Source organism: Columba livia, chromosome Z (genome assembly GCF_036013475.1).
Source record: "Columba livia isolate bColLiv1 breed racing homer chromosome Z, bColLiv1.pat.W.v2, whole genome shotgun sequence".
In the NCBI taxonomy this organism is placed as follows: Eukaryota; Metazoa; Chordata; class Aves; order Columbiformes; family Columbidae; genus Columba; species Columba livia.
In genome coordinates this window covers 8,908,157-8,923,305 of record NC_088642.1, presented here as the reverse complement: position 1 = coordinate 8,923,305, position 15,149 = coordinate 8,908,157, and the positions used below count along the sequence as shown (strand labels likewise).

The window sequence follows — 15,149 nt, the reverse complement described above, 5'->3', positions numbered from 1 at the left end:
TCACCGAGAAGAGCCTGGCTCCATCGTCGTGACACTCACCCTTTATATACCTGTAAATATTAATGAGGTCACCCCTCAGTGTCCTGTTTTCCAAGCTAAAGAGACCCAGCTCCCTCAGCCTTTCCTCAGGAGGGAGATGCTCCACTCTGTTCATCCTCTTTGTTGCCCTGCGCTGGACTCTGTCCAGCAGTTCCCTGTCCTTCTGGAACTGAGGGGCCCAGAACTGGACACAATATTCCAGATGTGGTCTTAGCAGGGCAGAGTAGATGGGAAGGAGAACCTCTCTGACCTACTAACCACCCCCTTCAAATACAGCCCAGGTTGCCATTGGCCTTCCTGGCCACAAGGGCACAGTGCTGGCTCATGGTCATCCTGCTGTCCACCAGTACCCCCAGGTCCTTTTCCCTTACACTGCTCTCTAATGGATCGTTCCCCAACTTCTGCTGGAACCTGGGGTTGTTTCTGCCCAGATGCAAGACTCTTCACTTTCTCGTGTTGCATTTCATTAAATTTCTCCCCACCCAACTCTCCATCCTGTCCAGGTCTCTGGATGGCAGCACAGCCTTCTGGCGTGTCAGCCACTCCTCCCAGCTTGGTGTCATCAGCAAACTTGCTGATAGTGCACTCTATCCCCTCGTCTAAATCATTGATGAATATGTTGAATAATATAGCCCCCAGTGCTGACCCTTGAGGCACTCCACTAGATCCAGCCCTCCAGCTAGACTCCATCTCATTGATCACGGCTCTCGGGCTTCTTCTCTTCAGCCAGTTTGCGGTCCACGTCACTACCCAGTCATCGAGACCGCACTCCCTCAGTTTAGCGGTGAGGCTGCTGTGGCCGAGTGTGTCAAATGCATTACTCAAGTCAAGGTAGACCACGTCCACCACTCTGCCATCATCCATCCATCTTGTTATGTCTTCATAAAAGTCAATGAGGTTGGTCAAGCATGACTTCCCTTTGGTGAAGCCATGTTGACTGCCCCCTGATGACCCTCTTATCCCTGATTTGCCTTGGGATGGCACCGAGGATAAGTTGTTCCATCACCTTCCCAGGGATGGCGATGAGGCTGACTGGTCTAGTTAGCCAGGTCCTCCTTCTTTCCCTTTTTGAAGACTGGCGTGACATTTGCTTTCCTCCAGTCCTCAGGCACCTCTCCCGTCTCCCAAGACTTGGCAGAGATGATGGGGAGTGGTTCAGCAACGACCTCAGCCAGCTCCCTCAGCACCCGCGGGTGCATCCCATGCGGACCCACGGATTTATGCATGTCCAGCTTGCTTCTTTGCTCCCTAACCCAGTCCCCATCAACCATGGCAAACTCCTCCATTGTCCTGCCTTCCTGTGGGGCCTCAGGGGTACGGGGCTCCTCAGGCCAGCCTCCCGCAGAGCAGACAGAGACAAAGAAGGCGTTCAGGAACTCTGCCTTCTCTGTGTCTTCTGTCAGCAGGGCACCCAGCTCATTCATCATTGGCCCTACATTGCCTCCTGTTAGTTTTATCTGCCCTGTATCTGAAGAAAGAGAAGAGACAGAGATAAGAGTTTTTTTCCTAAGCTTTGCTAAGCTGTCGCTTACTGAAGAGTGAAAGAGATGCACCCAGAAGTTCTTTATATATGGGGATTTCTCTGTTTTCCTTTTGAGAAGTTTTCATGACCACTGTCACCTTATGCTGCACAGGGGAAGAAGTCCTCTGCCGAAAGTGCAATTATTGCACTTGTTAGTGTTTGCGGGGTGTTACACCTTCTGTTACACTACTGCAACTTCTCCGTTTCCCTCTCTTTTTAATTCTGTTTGTTGGTGAGGTTTGGTTTGTTTGGTTTTTAATTGCTGTACGTGCATCATGCGTTTCCATTGGTTTACCTATTTTTTTCCCATGGTCTATTTCATCTTGGAGATCACCAAACCAATGTGTTGCTTAGGGCAGGTGGTGTCAGAGGAGGTTGCTCCGGGCCTTGTCCAGTGATGCTTTTGGATATATCTCCAGCAACGGACATCGCACAACCTCCCTGGTCCCTCCTGTGGGGTTGTTTTGCCTTCATGGTAGAGAGAGTAATAATGTTTTATTCTTTCATGTTGGAAGTCCTTGTGTTCCAGCTCGTGTCAGTACCTCTCCTCCTCTGTGTTTGTACGTGAGGAGGGTTTCCTTTCTTGAGCCACCTCAGATAAAGCAGATCCAGTGAGGGTATTTCTGGCTGGAGGGAACATCCGGAGGACTGTAGTACAACCTGGGAGCTGCATCTGGAGGGGTTGTGCTGTTTACCTGAATGTATCTGGTGCTGCTTGTTTTCTCGCTCTCCAGCTACATGGGAATTCCCCGTGTGTGTTTGCACGGAGCAGTGTCCTTGCGGTGACGTGGTGGTGAAGATGGTGTGACCGAGCCTGGAGAACAAGCTGTGTGAGGTGTGTTGGAGAAGCCCAGAGCTGCTGAACTTGTGTGTTGTCTTGCTCAGGCTACCTGGGGAGGGCAAAGCACCCGCAGCAGGTGTTTTAAGGGTGGTGTTTGGAGGGCGAAGGAGCAGCTGGTGCTGGTGGTGCGTGGGTAGTTTTCTTCATGGGGCGTGCTGTGCTGGTGTGTGCTGATTGGTTTGGACCATGTTGGGTATTGGTGTTTGGGGGGTGTTTCTTGTTGTTTTCTAAGGATGTGTTGGGATGGAGAAGGCTCGGGACAACGTGCTCTGTGTAATGAGGCAGGTTCCCATGGGCGCTGGTGTGCGAGCACAGGCAGGAGTGTCCTGTTCCAGTTGTGGTGGTTGTAGGAGAGCAGTGAGCAGTCCTGGGCTTCTGCTGTGTTTTTTAGGGCTTGTTGGACTTTTTCGGGATGTTTAATAACGCTGGGGTGGTGTTTCTTGTCCAAACGTGCACAGGCCTTGATGTGTCCCCTTCTTGCCTATTTGAGGTGCACCCCTTGTCCATAGCACCTCACTGGGCCCAATGTCACTGTTGACTGCAGGGTGAAAATAAACTGTGGCAGATGCTCTCTGTTAACCCCCCACCCTCCGCGCTAAGGAAAGGGAATAGGAGGAAAAGGGAGAGAGACTTGCAAGGTGGAAAAAGTTAAAAACGCTTTACTAACGCTACTAATCAATAGAGAAAATAATAAGGAATACACAAATCCAATCTTGAATTTCCTGGGCTAGTGCAGGGTTGGTGCAGCAGCTGCAGGGCAGGCACCCGGCAGTCCTGGGCTGGACTCTGCAGTAAAGCTGAACTGGATTTGGGATGCAGGGTCTGGAGCCAGGCCTCAAGTCGCAGGCACGACAGGGAGGGTCCTGTTCCGATGCCCACCAAGGTGGAAGAGAGTGAGACCCTCATGATCTCCCACTTTTATAGGGTGTATGACGTATATGGGATGGAATACTTTGTTGGTCAGTTTTAGTCACCTGTTCTGTTCACCCCTCCTTGCAAATATGACCCTGTCACTTACGGGACGTGGAAAATAGATCAGCAACGTTGGCTGCCATAGCACCAAGTCTAAACCTGAGACTCTTCTGCATCCCGTTGTTACCGTTATCAGCTCCAGAGCAAACAGCATCTTGAAGAACATGCGTCCAAATTGGGAAGAGTGCGGTTCCTTAGAAGAACTTAGCTGAGAGGAAAATTCCGTAAAAGAGCAAGTGGTCTTGTTTTTAACAAAACCAGGACTCCCAAGCAGTGCTGTGGTATTGCCGAATGGCTGTTTGTGATGGGTGGTGGTTTGGGGGGTGGGTTTCACGTGTTGGCAGTGGGAGAGGGCTGGGAAGAGAGAGGGTGGGTGGTGGGCGAGGAGGAGCGCGCAGGGCAGGCATCCTGTGTCCTGGGTGAGCGTGTGCTCCACGGGTCCAGCATCAGCGGGAGATGCCTGTGTGCTTGGAGGCCCATGGTGGGTGCCCAACAGTGTCCTGCTGTCCGGAGCCTTTAGTGGGCCGGGGTGCAGGAGGGAGGCTCGTCCCTGCCAGCCTGCAGAGACCTTTTCTTTGCTCGTCAGGTACATGCACGATGACGATCTTTTTCTTCTTTTGCTTATGGAAAAAGGTCTTTATTTTCCACAAGTGAATAAATAAATATGTATATAAATGATATTGATACATAAATCAATAATCAGGAAAATAAATTAAAATAAATAAATAAATAAATAGAGCTCTGTGACAGATAGTGGTTGGCGTGACACTCCAATAATCAGGAAAACAGATAGATAGATAAACAGACAGACAGACAGATAGATAGAGCTCTGTGATAAATAGTAGTTGGCATGAGAGTCCCGGAGTGTCCACAGGGCCCTTCCTCTCCGTCAGGAGAGGTCGCAGTCCAGACGGGCTCCATAACGCCGTGGGTGATAAGTACCACCCATATCCCCATCGCCCGGCGGCTCTCCATGAGTGTGCGGCACAGCAGGTTCCTCCTCCTTCCGTTCCAGCAGAGGTGGGTGTGCGGCTGCGCTGCAGCCTGGACCCGCCTGTGCTCACTCCCTTGTGGCCGTCGGCTCCTGTCTGGGAGCGGTGCTGAGCGATCCCAGCCCGGGCTGCTGCGGCCTCTGCTCCGTCTGCAGCCGCTGTTGTTGGCTGGGAATGGGTGTTGGGCGCAGGCGGGTTTGGTGGAGGGCAGGAGCGCTTTGGCTCTTCACCTGCCCTAGGAGTTGGTCCATGTATTGGAAGCAGATGTGAGCTTGGAGGCGGACGTGGTCCCAGGCGCAGGCGCTGTGATTGTGGGTGCGGAGGAAGTCCTGGATGTCCCCGAAGTATTTGTGGATGGTGAGCAGCAGGTTGCGGGGTCCTTGTGTTCGGAAGAGCATCCTGTTGGGTGTCAGGCACTGCTGGAGCTGCTGGCTGTGGTGGTGGAGGCTGTTGAGGAGGTGTTCCCGTGCCTGGTTGTGCCAATGTTGGGGGATGCTGTTGCTGCTGAGGATTTGCAAGAGGTGCTGGAGGATGGTGAGGGCGGCGGCGGGTTGTTGGGAGCGGGGGGTGTTGAGGAGGGTGTCGGGGAAGGAGGGCGCGTGCTGGTGGTGGCAGGGCTGTGTGGGGCTGGGAGCCATGGCCCGGAGGAGCTGGAGGCTGTCCCAGGGGAAGGTGGCGTGGCGGGGCCGCAGGTGGTGGCAGGCGGTGGCGGCGGCGAGAGCCGTGAGGAGGAGCAGGAGCGCCGGGGCGCCGTGCGGCAGGCGGGGCCGTGGGGTGTGTGGCGCAGCCATGGTGGGGCTGTGGGTGCTGCTGGGTGGTGCTGGGCAGGAGCCCGGTCAGGCTGGCTGGTGGTGCGGGTGGGCGCTGTGCTTGGGCTGCTGCTGTGTCCATGGCTTTATGTGGTGCCATGGCTTTCCTTTCATCATCTAAGCAGAATTTCCCGACTTCCATTTTCAGTTTCGCTTTCTGTTTACTTTCTCCTCACCGCATTGGTTGTTCTTGTCACAGTGTGAGCGGGTTGGCCCTGCCCTAGGGAAGAGGATCTGTTTTTTTCCCAGGGCTGCTGTCGGGGTGCGGGGGGAGCCTGGCCCCGCTGCTGCTGTGGGTCGGCGGGGGATGTGAAAGTGCGGCTGAGCCTCTTGTGTCAGCTGTGCTGGGGATGCACTTCAGGGTTTCCTTTCCATCTGTTTTGGCAGTTGTGTTTCTTGGTTTTTATTTTCTAGAGTCTCTTCCTACCAACATGTAGTTTTCCTTTTCCATCCTCCGATGCTCTTTGCATAAATGAGCTAATGCACGTTTTCCTTATATTTCTCATTGACTAATATTTTCATGGGGTTTGTTTTTTTCTCTATATAGCATTTCAGCTTTGGTGTTGGAAGAATGTTTCCGACATTCTGCAAATATCCCGCAGAATATTTTTAAGTTGTACTCGCTGAGGTGTTTGTGTCCCTTCCTGAGCAAGGATCTTGTGGTGGTGCTGGTGTAAGAGGGGCTGCCGTGAGCTTTGCGAAAGGTTTTGGAGCAGGGGAAAGGTGTGTGGTGTTGTCGGGCTGGGAGCCCTGGTCTTGTCAGGCAGCGTTGTGTTGGTGGGTGCTGTGCTTGGGGTGCTGGCACGTACAGGAAGATGTGACGTCCCTGGGTGCTGTCACTGCAGGAGGTAGCTGACCTTGGAGGTCCATGGCTGCACTTTGTGTGTGTTGCCGTGGAGCAGTTGGTGCCACAAGGTGTTTTCAAGCGGCGTCAAGGAGAGAGCAGCTGAGGGCGGTGAAACCTGGCGGGATGAATCCTGTGAGTGGTGTGCCGTGGTGGACGGGTACAGCTATTGAGTAGGGACAGGCCGGGTAGGAGCTGGCGCTGGCGCTGTGTGTACCGGAGGGGCTGGAGTGCATGGAGCGATTGGCAATGGCAAAGTTGGGACCCTCTGGGTAAGGAATAAGGGTCATGAAGTGAGTCCGCTGTAGGGCACCCAACCAGGATGGTGACACTGATCAGTTATCCTTTAATGAGCTAAGCGAAGCCTCCAGGTCATCTGCCCTTGTCCTTATGGGGCCTTCAAGTTGCCAGATGTCAACTGAGGCTATCACACAGCTGGCACCAACAGGTCCAGAAGATTCCTGAAGCATCTGGACGATAGCGTCTTGTTCTAGGTAGTCAGGGAATCGACTGGGAAATGTGCCCTCTTAGATGTTATTCTCAGTAACAGAGAAGCTTTTGTAGGAGAAGTGGCAACTGGTGGCGCCCTTGGCCACAGCAGCCATAAAGCGGTCAGGTTGAACATCTTGGCTGATGGGAGGAAAACTGCCACCAAGACCTCAGCTCTAGATATGAGGAGAGCAGAATTTAGGCTGCTCAGACAGCTACTGAGTAGGATTTCTTGGGAAGCAGCTTTTGAAGGTGTTGGGGTCTGTCAGTGTTGGTCAGTTTTGAAGTACCACCTGCTAAAAGTACAAGAGCAGGCAATTCCCAAATGCCAAGAAATGTAGCAGGCGAGGCACAAAGGCAACTTGTTTGAGCAGGGATCTTCAGCTTGAAATAGGATGCGAGAAGGAATTCTATGGTCAGTGGAAGGAAGGTCAGGCGTCATGGGAGCACTGGAGAGATGTTTCTCGGCCCTGTAGGGAGGAAATTTGCATGGCCAGAGCCCAGTTAGAATTGGAGCCGGCCAGTACTGTGAAGGACAATCAAAAGGGCTTTTTAAGATATGTTAATGGCAAAAGGCAAACTAGAAATAACATTGTCCCATTACTCAATGAGCATGGTCACCTTATTAGTTCATTGCTTTCTTTGCCTTGGAATTCAACACCAAAGATGGACTTGGGGGCGCCCGCAGCCCTGGGTTAGAGAACCATGGCTGCGTGAAGAATAAACTTCCAGCGCATCTGGAACTGGTACAGGATTTCCTGCTGCAGCTGGATGCCTGTAAGGCAGGGTGGCCTGATGTGATTTTCCAGTGTTCCTGGGAATCTGGAGAGGTCTCAGTTGACTGGAAGCTGGCATACGTTGACCCAATCCAGAAGAATGGCAACAGGGATGACTCTGTTAGCTACAGGCCGGTCAGCCTCATTTCTGTTCCTGGCAAAATCATGGAGAAGAATGTTCTGGGAGTTACTGAAAAACATCTGAATGACAACGCAGTCGTTGGTCAGAGACAGCACAGGTTCTTGAGTTGAACGTCCTGTTTAACAAACTCAGTATTTTCTGTGACAAGGTTCCCCACCTAGCTGACGGAGGGAAGCCTGTCAGTGTGATCTTTCTGGATTTCAGTGAAGCCTTTGCTGCTGCCTCTCACAGTATCCTCCTGGACAAGATGTCCAGCACCAGCTGGATGAACACACAATGCAGAGGGTGAGCAGTTGGCTGACAGGCCGGGCTCAAAGGGTTCTACTAAATGGAGTTATGTTGGGCTGGCGACCGGTGGCAAGTGTGTTCCCCTGGGATCCGTCGTGAGCTTGGAGGCGGACGTGGTCCCAGGCGCAGGCGCTGTGGTTGTGGTTGCGGAGGAAGTCCTGGATGTCGCCGAAGTATTTGTCGATGGTGAGCAGCAGGTTGCGGGGTCCTTGTGTTCGGAAGAGCATCCTGTTGGGTGTCAGGCACTGCTGGAGCTGCTGGCTGTGGTGGTGGAGGCTGTTGAGGAGGTGTTCCCGCGCCTGGTTGTGCCAGTGTTGGGGGATGCTGTTGCTGCTGAGGATTTGCAAGAGGTGCTGGAGGATGGTGAGGGCGGCGGCGGGTTGTTGGGAGCGGGGGGTGTTGAGGAGGGTGTCGGGGAAGGAGGGCGCGTGCTGGTGGTGGCAGGGCTGTGTGGGGCTGGGAGCCATGGCCCGGAGGAGCTGGAGGCTGTCCCAGGGGAAGGTGGCGTGGCGGGGCCGCAGGTGGTGGCAGGCGGTGGCGGCGGCGAGAGCCGTGAGGAGGAGCAGGAGCGCCGGGGCGCCGTGCGGCAGGCGGGGCCGTGGGGTGTGTGGCGCAGCCATGGTGGGGCTGTGGGTGCTGCTGGGTGGTGCTGGGCAGGAGCCCGGTCAGGCTGGCTGGTGGTGCGGGTGGGCGCTGTGCTTGGGCTGCTGCTGGCTCGCTGGCTTTATGTGGTGCCGCGGTTTCCCTTCCTGGCTTTCTGAGTGCGGCGAGTTTCCGGCCGTGGTTTCCAGCGGTGGCTGGTGGCCGTGGTGGTCTTGGGGAAGTGCGTTGGTGGGGTGTCCGTGTGCGGGGCGGGCGGTGTTGGTGCTTTGCTGCTGGTGTGTTGGGGGCAGGTTGGCTGCAGTGGTGGTTGAGCGGGGGACTCGAAAGCGCTGGGGTCGTGGTGACACGTAGTGATGTGTTTGTGGTTTTTCCTTTTCCTCTCGTGAGCACTTGTGCCTGTTGTGTTTCACTGAATTTCCCTTTCTTTCTTAGTCTCTTTTCCTTGTGTAATACTCCACTTAGTTTTGTGGGTTTTTTTAGTTTCTATATCCTTTTTTTTCCTTTGAATTACATCATTACTGTTCACATTCTGGGGTTATAGGAGATGTGTCTCAGGAATCTCAGGAGCTCTCTCTGTCCAGATGTCCTTTGAGGAGGTGGCTGTGGGTCTGGGCACTTGAGCACTGAATTTTTTTTGCTGAAGCTTCTGCAATGTATTCACTTTCCTTTCCTCAGTTTGAACTTCATTGTGTTCACGGAATCACAGAGTGTGAGGGATTGGAAGGGACCTCAAAAGCTCATCCAGTCCAATCCCCCTGCCGGAGCAGGAACACCCAGATGAGGTTACACAGGAAGGTGTCCACGCGGGTTTGAATGTCTGCAGAGTAGGAGACTGCACAACCCTGCTGGGCAGCCTGTTCCAATATCTGTCACCCTCACTGAGAAGAAGTTTCTTCTCAAAGTTCAGTGGAACCTCCTGTGTTCCAGGTTGTCCCCATTATTCCTTGTCCTATCATTGGTCGTCACCGAGAAGAGCCTGGCTCCATCGTCGTGACACTCACCCTTTATATACCTGTAAATATTAATGAGGTCACCCCTCAGTGTCCTGTTTTCCAAGCTAAAGAGACCCAGCTCCCTCAGCCTTTCCTCAGGAGGGAGATGCTCCACTCTGTTCATCATCTTTGTTGCCCTGCGCTGGACTCTGTCCAGCAGTTCCCTGTCCTTCTGGAACTGAGGGGCCCAGAACTGGACACAATATTCCAGATGTGGTCTTAGCAGGGCAGAGTAGATGGGAAGGAGAACCTCTCTGACCTACTAACCACCCCCTTCAAACACAGCCCAGGATGCCATTGGCCTTCCTGGCCACAAGGGCACAGTGCTGGCTCATGGTCATCCTGCTGTCCACCAGGACCCCCAGGTCCTTTTCCCCTACACTGCTCTCTAAGGATCGTTCCCCAACTTCTGCTGGAACCTGGGGTTGTTTCTGCCCAGATGCAAGACTCTTCACTTTCTCGTGTTGCATTTCATTAAATTTCTCCCCACCCAACTCTCCAGCCTGTCCAGGTCTCTGGATGGCAGCACAGCCTTCTGGCGTGTCAGCCACTCCTCCCAGCTTGGTGTCATCAGCAAACTTGCTGATAGTGCACTCTATCCCCTCGTCTAAATCATTGATGAATATGTTGAATAATATAGCCCCCAGTGCTGACCCTTGAGGCACTCCACTAGATCCAGCCCTCCAGCTAGACTCCACCTCATTGATCACGGCTCTCGGGCTTCTTCTCTTCAGCCAGTTTGCGGTCCACGTCACTACCCAGTCATCGAGACCGCACTCCCTCAGTTTAGCGGTGAGGCTGCTGTGGCCGAGTGTGTCAAATGCATTACTCAAGTCAAGGTAGACCACGTCCACCGCTCTGCCATCATCCATCCATCTTGTTATGTCTTCATAAAAGTCAATGAGGTTGGTCAAGCATGACTTCCCTTTGGTGAAGCCATGTTGACTGCCCCCTGATGACCCTCTTATCCCTGATTTGCCTTGGGATGGCACCGAGGATAAGTTGTTCCATCACCTTCCCAGGGATGGCGATGAGGCTGACTGGTCTAGTTAGCCAGGTCCTCCTTCTTTCCCTTTTTGAAGACTGGCGTGACATTTGCTTTCCTCCAGTCCTCAGGCACCTCTCCCGTCTCCCAAGACTTGGCAAAGATGATGGGGAGTGGTTCAGCAACGACCTCAGCCAGCTCCCTCAGCACCCGCGGGTGCATCCCATCCGGACCCACGGATTTATGCATGTCCAGCTTGCTTCTTTTCTCCCTAACCCAGTCCCCATCAACCATGGCAAACTCCTCCATTGTCCTGCCTTCCTGTGGGGCCTCAGGGGTACGGGGCTCCTCAGGCCAGCCTCCGGCAGAGCAGACAGAGACAAAGAAGGCGTTCAGGAACTCTGCCTTCTCTGTGTCTTCTGTCAGCAGGGCACCCAGCTCATTCATCAGTGGCCCTACATTGCCTCCTGTTAGTTTTATCTGCCCTGTATCTGAAGAAAGAGAAGAGACAGAGATAAGAGTTTTTTTCCTAAGCTTTGCTAAGCTGTCGCTTACTGAAGAGTGAAAGAGATGCACCCAGAAGTTCTTTATATATGGGGATTTCTCTGTTTTCCTTTTGAGAAGTTTTCATGACCACTGTCACCTTATGCTGCACAGGGGAAGAAGTCCTCTGCCGAAAGTGCAATTATTGCAATTGTTAGTGTTTGCGGGGTGTTACACCTTCTGTTACACTACTGCAACTTCTCTGTTTCCCTCTCTGTTTAATTCTGTTTGTTGGTGAGGTTTGGTTTGTTTGGTTTTTAATTGCTGTACGTGCATCATGCGTTTCCATTGGTTTACCTATTTTTTTCCCATGCTCTATTTCATCTTGGAGATCACCAAACCAATGTGTTGCTTAGGGCAGGTGGTGTCAGAGGAGGTTGCTCCGGGCCTTGTCCAGGGATGCTTTTGGATATATCTCCAGCAACGGACATCGCACAACCTCCCTGGTCCCTCCTGTGGGGTTGTTTTGCCTTCATGGTAGAGAGAGTAATAATGTTTTATTCTTTCATGTTGGAAGTCCTTGTGTTCCAGCTCGTGTTAGTACCTCTCCTCCTCTGTGTTTGTACGTGAGGAGGGTTTCCTTTCTTGAGCCACCTCAGATAAAGCAGATCCAGTGAGGGTATTTCTGGCTGGAGGGAACATCCGGAGGACTGTAGTACAACCTGGGAGCTGCATCTGGAGGGGTTGTGCTGTTTACCTGAATGTATCTGGTGCTGCTTGTTTTCTCGCTCTCCAGCTACATGGGAATTCCCCCTGTGTGTTTGCACGGAGCAGTGTCCTTGCGGTGACGTGGTGGTGAAGATGGTGTGACCGAGCCTGGAGAACAAGCTGTGTGAGGTGTGTTGGAGAAGCCCAGAGCTGCTGAACTTGTGTGTTGTCTTGCTCAGGCTACCTGGGGAGGGCAAAGCACCCGCAGCAGGTGTTTTAAGGGTGGTGTTTGGAGGGCGAAGGAGCAGCTGGTGCTGGTGGTGCGTGGGTAGTTTTCTTCATGGGGCGTGCTGTGCTGGTGTGTGCTGGTTCGTTTGGACCATGTTGGGTATTGGTGTTTGGGGGGTGTTTCTTGTTGTTTTCTAAGGATGTGTTGGGATGGAGAAGGCTCGGGACAACGTGCTCTGTGTAATGAGGCAGGTTCCCATGGGCGCTGGTGTGCGAGCACAGGCAGGAGTGTCCTGTTCCAGTTGTGGTGGTTGTAGGAGAGCAGTGAGCAGTCCTGGGCTTCTGCTGTGTTTTTTAGGGCTTGTTGGACTTTTTCGGGATGTTTAATAACGCTGGGGTGGTGTTTCTTGTCCAAACGTGCACAGGCCTTGATGTGTCCCCTTCTTGCCTATTTGAGGTGCACCCCTTGTACAGAGCACCTCACTGGGCCCAATGTCACTGTTGACTGCAGGGTGAAAATAAACTGTGGCAGATGCTCTCTGTTAACCCCCCACCCTCCGCGCTAAGGAAAGGGAATAGGAGGAAAAGGGAGAGAGACTTGCAAGGTGGAAAAAGTTAAAAACGCTTTACTAACGCTACTAATCAATAGAGAAAATAATAAGGAATACACAAATCCAATCTTGAATTTCCTGGGCTAGTGCAGGGTTGGTGCAGCAGCTGCAGGGCAGGCACCCGGCAGTCCTGGGCTGGACTCTGCAGTAAAGCTGAACTGGATTTGGGATGCAGGGTCTGGAGCCAGGCCTCAAGTCGCAGGCACGACAGGGAGGGTCCTGTTCCGATGCCGACCAAGGTGGAAGAGAGTGAGACCCTCATGATCTCCCACTTTTATAGGGTGTATGACGTATATGGGATGGAATACTTTGTTGGTCAGTTTTAGTCACCTGTTCTGTTCACCCCTCCTTGCAAATATGACCCTGTCACTTACGGGACGTGGAAAATAGATCAGCAACGTTGGCTGCCATAGCACCAAGTCTAAACCTGAGACTCTTCTGCATCCCGTTGTTACCGTTATCAGCTCCAGAGCAAACAGCATCTTGAAGAACATGCGTCCAAATTGGGAAGAGTGCGGTTCCTTAGAAGAACTTAGCTGAGAGGAAAATTCCGTAAAAGAGCAAGTGGTCTTGTTTTTAACAAAACCAGGACTCCCAAGCAGTGCTGTGGTATTGCCGAATGGCTGTTTGTGATGGGTGGTGGTTTGGGGGGTGGGTTTCACGTGTTGGCAGTGGGAGAGGGCTGGGAAGAGAGAGGGTGGGTGGTGGGCGAGGAGGAGCGCGCAGGGCAGGCATCCTGTGTCCTGGGTGAGCGTGTGCTCCACGGGTCCAGCATCAGCGGGAGATGCCTGTGTGCTTGGAGGCCCATGGTGGGTGCCCAACAGTGTTTTGCTGTCCGGAGCCTTCAGTGGGCCGGGGTGCAGGAGGGAGGCTCGTCCCTGCCAGCCTGCAGAGACCTTTTCTTTGCTTGTCAGGTACATGCACGATGACGATCTTTTTCTTCTTTTGCTTATGGAAAAAGGTCTTTATTTTCCACAAGTGAATAAATAAATATGTATATAAATGATATTGATACATAAATCAATAATCAGGAAAATAAATTAAAATAAATAAATAAATAAATAGAGCTCTGTGACAAATAGTGGTTGGCGTGACACTCCAATAATCAGGAAAACAGATAGATAGATAAACAGACAGACAGACAGATAGATAGAGCTCTGTGATAAATAGTAGTTGGCATGAGAGTCCCGGAGTGTCCACAGGGCCCTTCCCCTCCATCAGGAGAGGTCGCAGTCCAGACGGGCTCCATAACGCCGTGGGTGATAAGTACCACCCATATCCCCATCGCCCGGCGGCTCTCCATGAGTGTGCGGCACAGCAGGTTCCTCCTCCTTCCGTTCCAGCAGAGGTGGGTGTGCGGCTGCGCTGCAGCCTGGACCCGCCTGTGCTCACTCCCTTGTGGCCGTCGGCTCCTGTCTGGGAGCGGTGCTGAGCGATCCCAGCCCGGGCTGCTGTGGCCTCTGCTCCGTCTGCAGCCGCTGTTGTTGGCTGGGAATGGGTGTTGGGCGCAGGCGGGTTTGGTGGAGGGCAGGAGCGCTTTGGCTCTTCACCTGCCCTAGGAGTTGGTCCATGTATTGGAAGCAGATGTGAGCTTGGAGGCGGACGTGGTCCCAGGCGCAGGCGCTGTGGTTGTGGGTGCGGAGGAAGTCCTGGATGTCCCCGAAGTATTTGTGGATGGTGAGCAGCAGGTTGCGGGGTCCTTGTGTTCGGAAGAGCATCCTGTTGGGTGTCAGGCACTGCTGGAGCTGCTGGCTGTGGTGGTGGAGGCTGTTGAGGAGGTGTTCCCGTGCCTGGTTGTGCCAATGTTGGGGGATGCTGTTGCTGCTGAGGATTTGCAAGAGGTGCTGGAGGATGGTGAGGGCGGCGGCGGGTTGTTGGGAGCGGGGGGTGTTGAGGAGGGTGTCGGGGAAGGAGGGCGCGTGCTGGTGGTGGCAGGGCTGTGTGGGGCTGGGAGCCATGGCCCGGAGGAGCTGGAGGCTGTCCCAGGGGAAGGTGGCGTGGCGGGGCCGCAGGTGGTGGCAGGCGGTGGCGGCGGCGAGAGCCGTGAGGAGGAGCAGGAGCGCCGGGGCGCCGTGCGGCAGGCGGGGCCGTGGGGTGTGTGGCGCAGCCATGGTGGGGCTGTGGGTGCTGCTGGGTGGTGCTGGGCAGGAGCCCGGTCAGGCTGGCTGGTGGTGCGGGTGGGCGCTGTGCTTGGGCTGCTGCTGTGTCCATGGCTTTATGTGGTGCCATGGCTTTCCTTTCATCATCTAAGCAGAATTTCCCGACTTCCATTTTCAGTTTCGCTTTCTGTTTACTTTCTCCTCACCGCATTGGTTGTTCTTGTCACAGTGTGAGCGGGTTGGCCCTGCCCTAGGGAAGAGGATCTGTTTTTTTCCCAGGGCTGCTGTCGGGGTGCGGGGGGAGCCTGGCCCCGCTGCTGCTGTGGGTCGGCGGGGGATGTGAAAGTGCGGCTGAGCCTCTTGTGTCAGCTGTGCTGGGGATGCACTTCAGGGTTTCCTTTCCATCTGTTTTGGCAGTTGTGTTTCTTGGTTTTTATTTTCTAGAGTCTCTTCCTACCAACATGTAGTTTTCCTTTTCCATCCTCCGATGCTCTTTGCATAAATGAGCTAATGCACGTTTTCCTTATATTTCTCATTGACTAATATTTTCATGGGGTTTGTTTTTTTCTCTATATAGCATTTCAGCTTTGGTGTTGGAAGAATGTTTCCGACATTCTGCAAATATCCCGCAGAATATTTTTAAGTTGTACTCGCTGAGGTGTTTGTGTCCCTTCCTGAGCAAGGATCTTGTGGTGGTGCTGGTGTAAGAGGGGCTGCCGTGAGCTT

At 53.4% G+C, this 15,149-nt stretch overlaps 4 protein-coding genes across 53 annotated transcripts in view; 1 reads left to right on the top strand and 3 right to left on the bottom strand.

Annotated features, from left to right (window-relative positions):
- The window catches only part of UBAP2 (ubiquitin associated protein 2), a 182,274-nt gene that overhangs the window by 134,588 nt on the left and 32,537 nt on the right, over window positions 1–15,149 (top strand). The window lies entirely within an intron of this gene.
- Window positions 731–5,157, bottom strand: LOC135577342 (uncharacterized). The gene is given in 5 exon segments (XM_065046619.1): window positions 731–785; window positions 1,120–1,507; window positions 3,421–3,528; window positions 4,439–4,577; window positions 4,579–5,157. Coding segments are annotated over 5 exon segments (1,269 nt in total).
- Window positions 7,738–8,334, bottom strand: LOC135577341 (interferon-like). The gene has a single exon (XM_065046618.1). It carries the CDS (start codon window positions 8,332–8,334, stop codon window positions 7,738–7,740), a length of 597 nt encoding a protein of 198 aa, XP_064902690.1.
- On the bottom strand, window positions 13,623–14,435 carry LOC135577404 (interferon-like). Its single transcript, XM_065047051.1, has one exon. The coding sequence runs from the start codon at window positions 14,433–14,435 to the stop codon at window positions 13,713–13,715; it is 723 nt and encodes a 240-aa protein (XP_064903123.1). The 3' UTR covers window positions 13,623–13,712.

Excerpts from the sequence above, each read along its gene's own strand:
- LOC135577341 (XM_065046618.1), bottom strand. The coding sequence starts at position 8,334 with ATGGCTGCGCCACACACCCCACGGCCCCGCCTGCCGCACGGCGCCCCG.
- LOC135577404 (XM_065047051.1), bottom strand. The coding sequence starts at position 14,435 with ATGGCTGCGCCACACACCCCACGGCCCCGCCTGCCGCACGGCGCCCCG.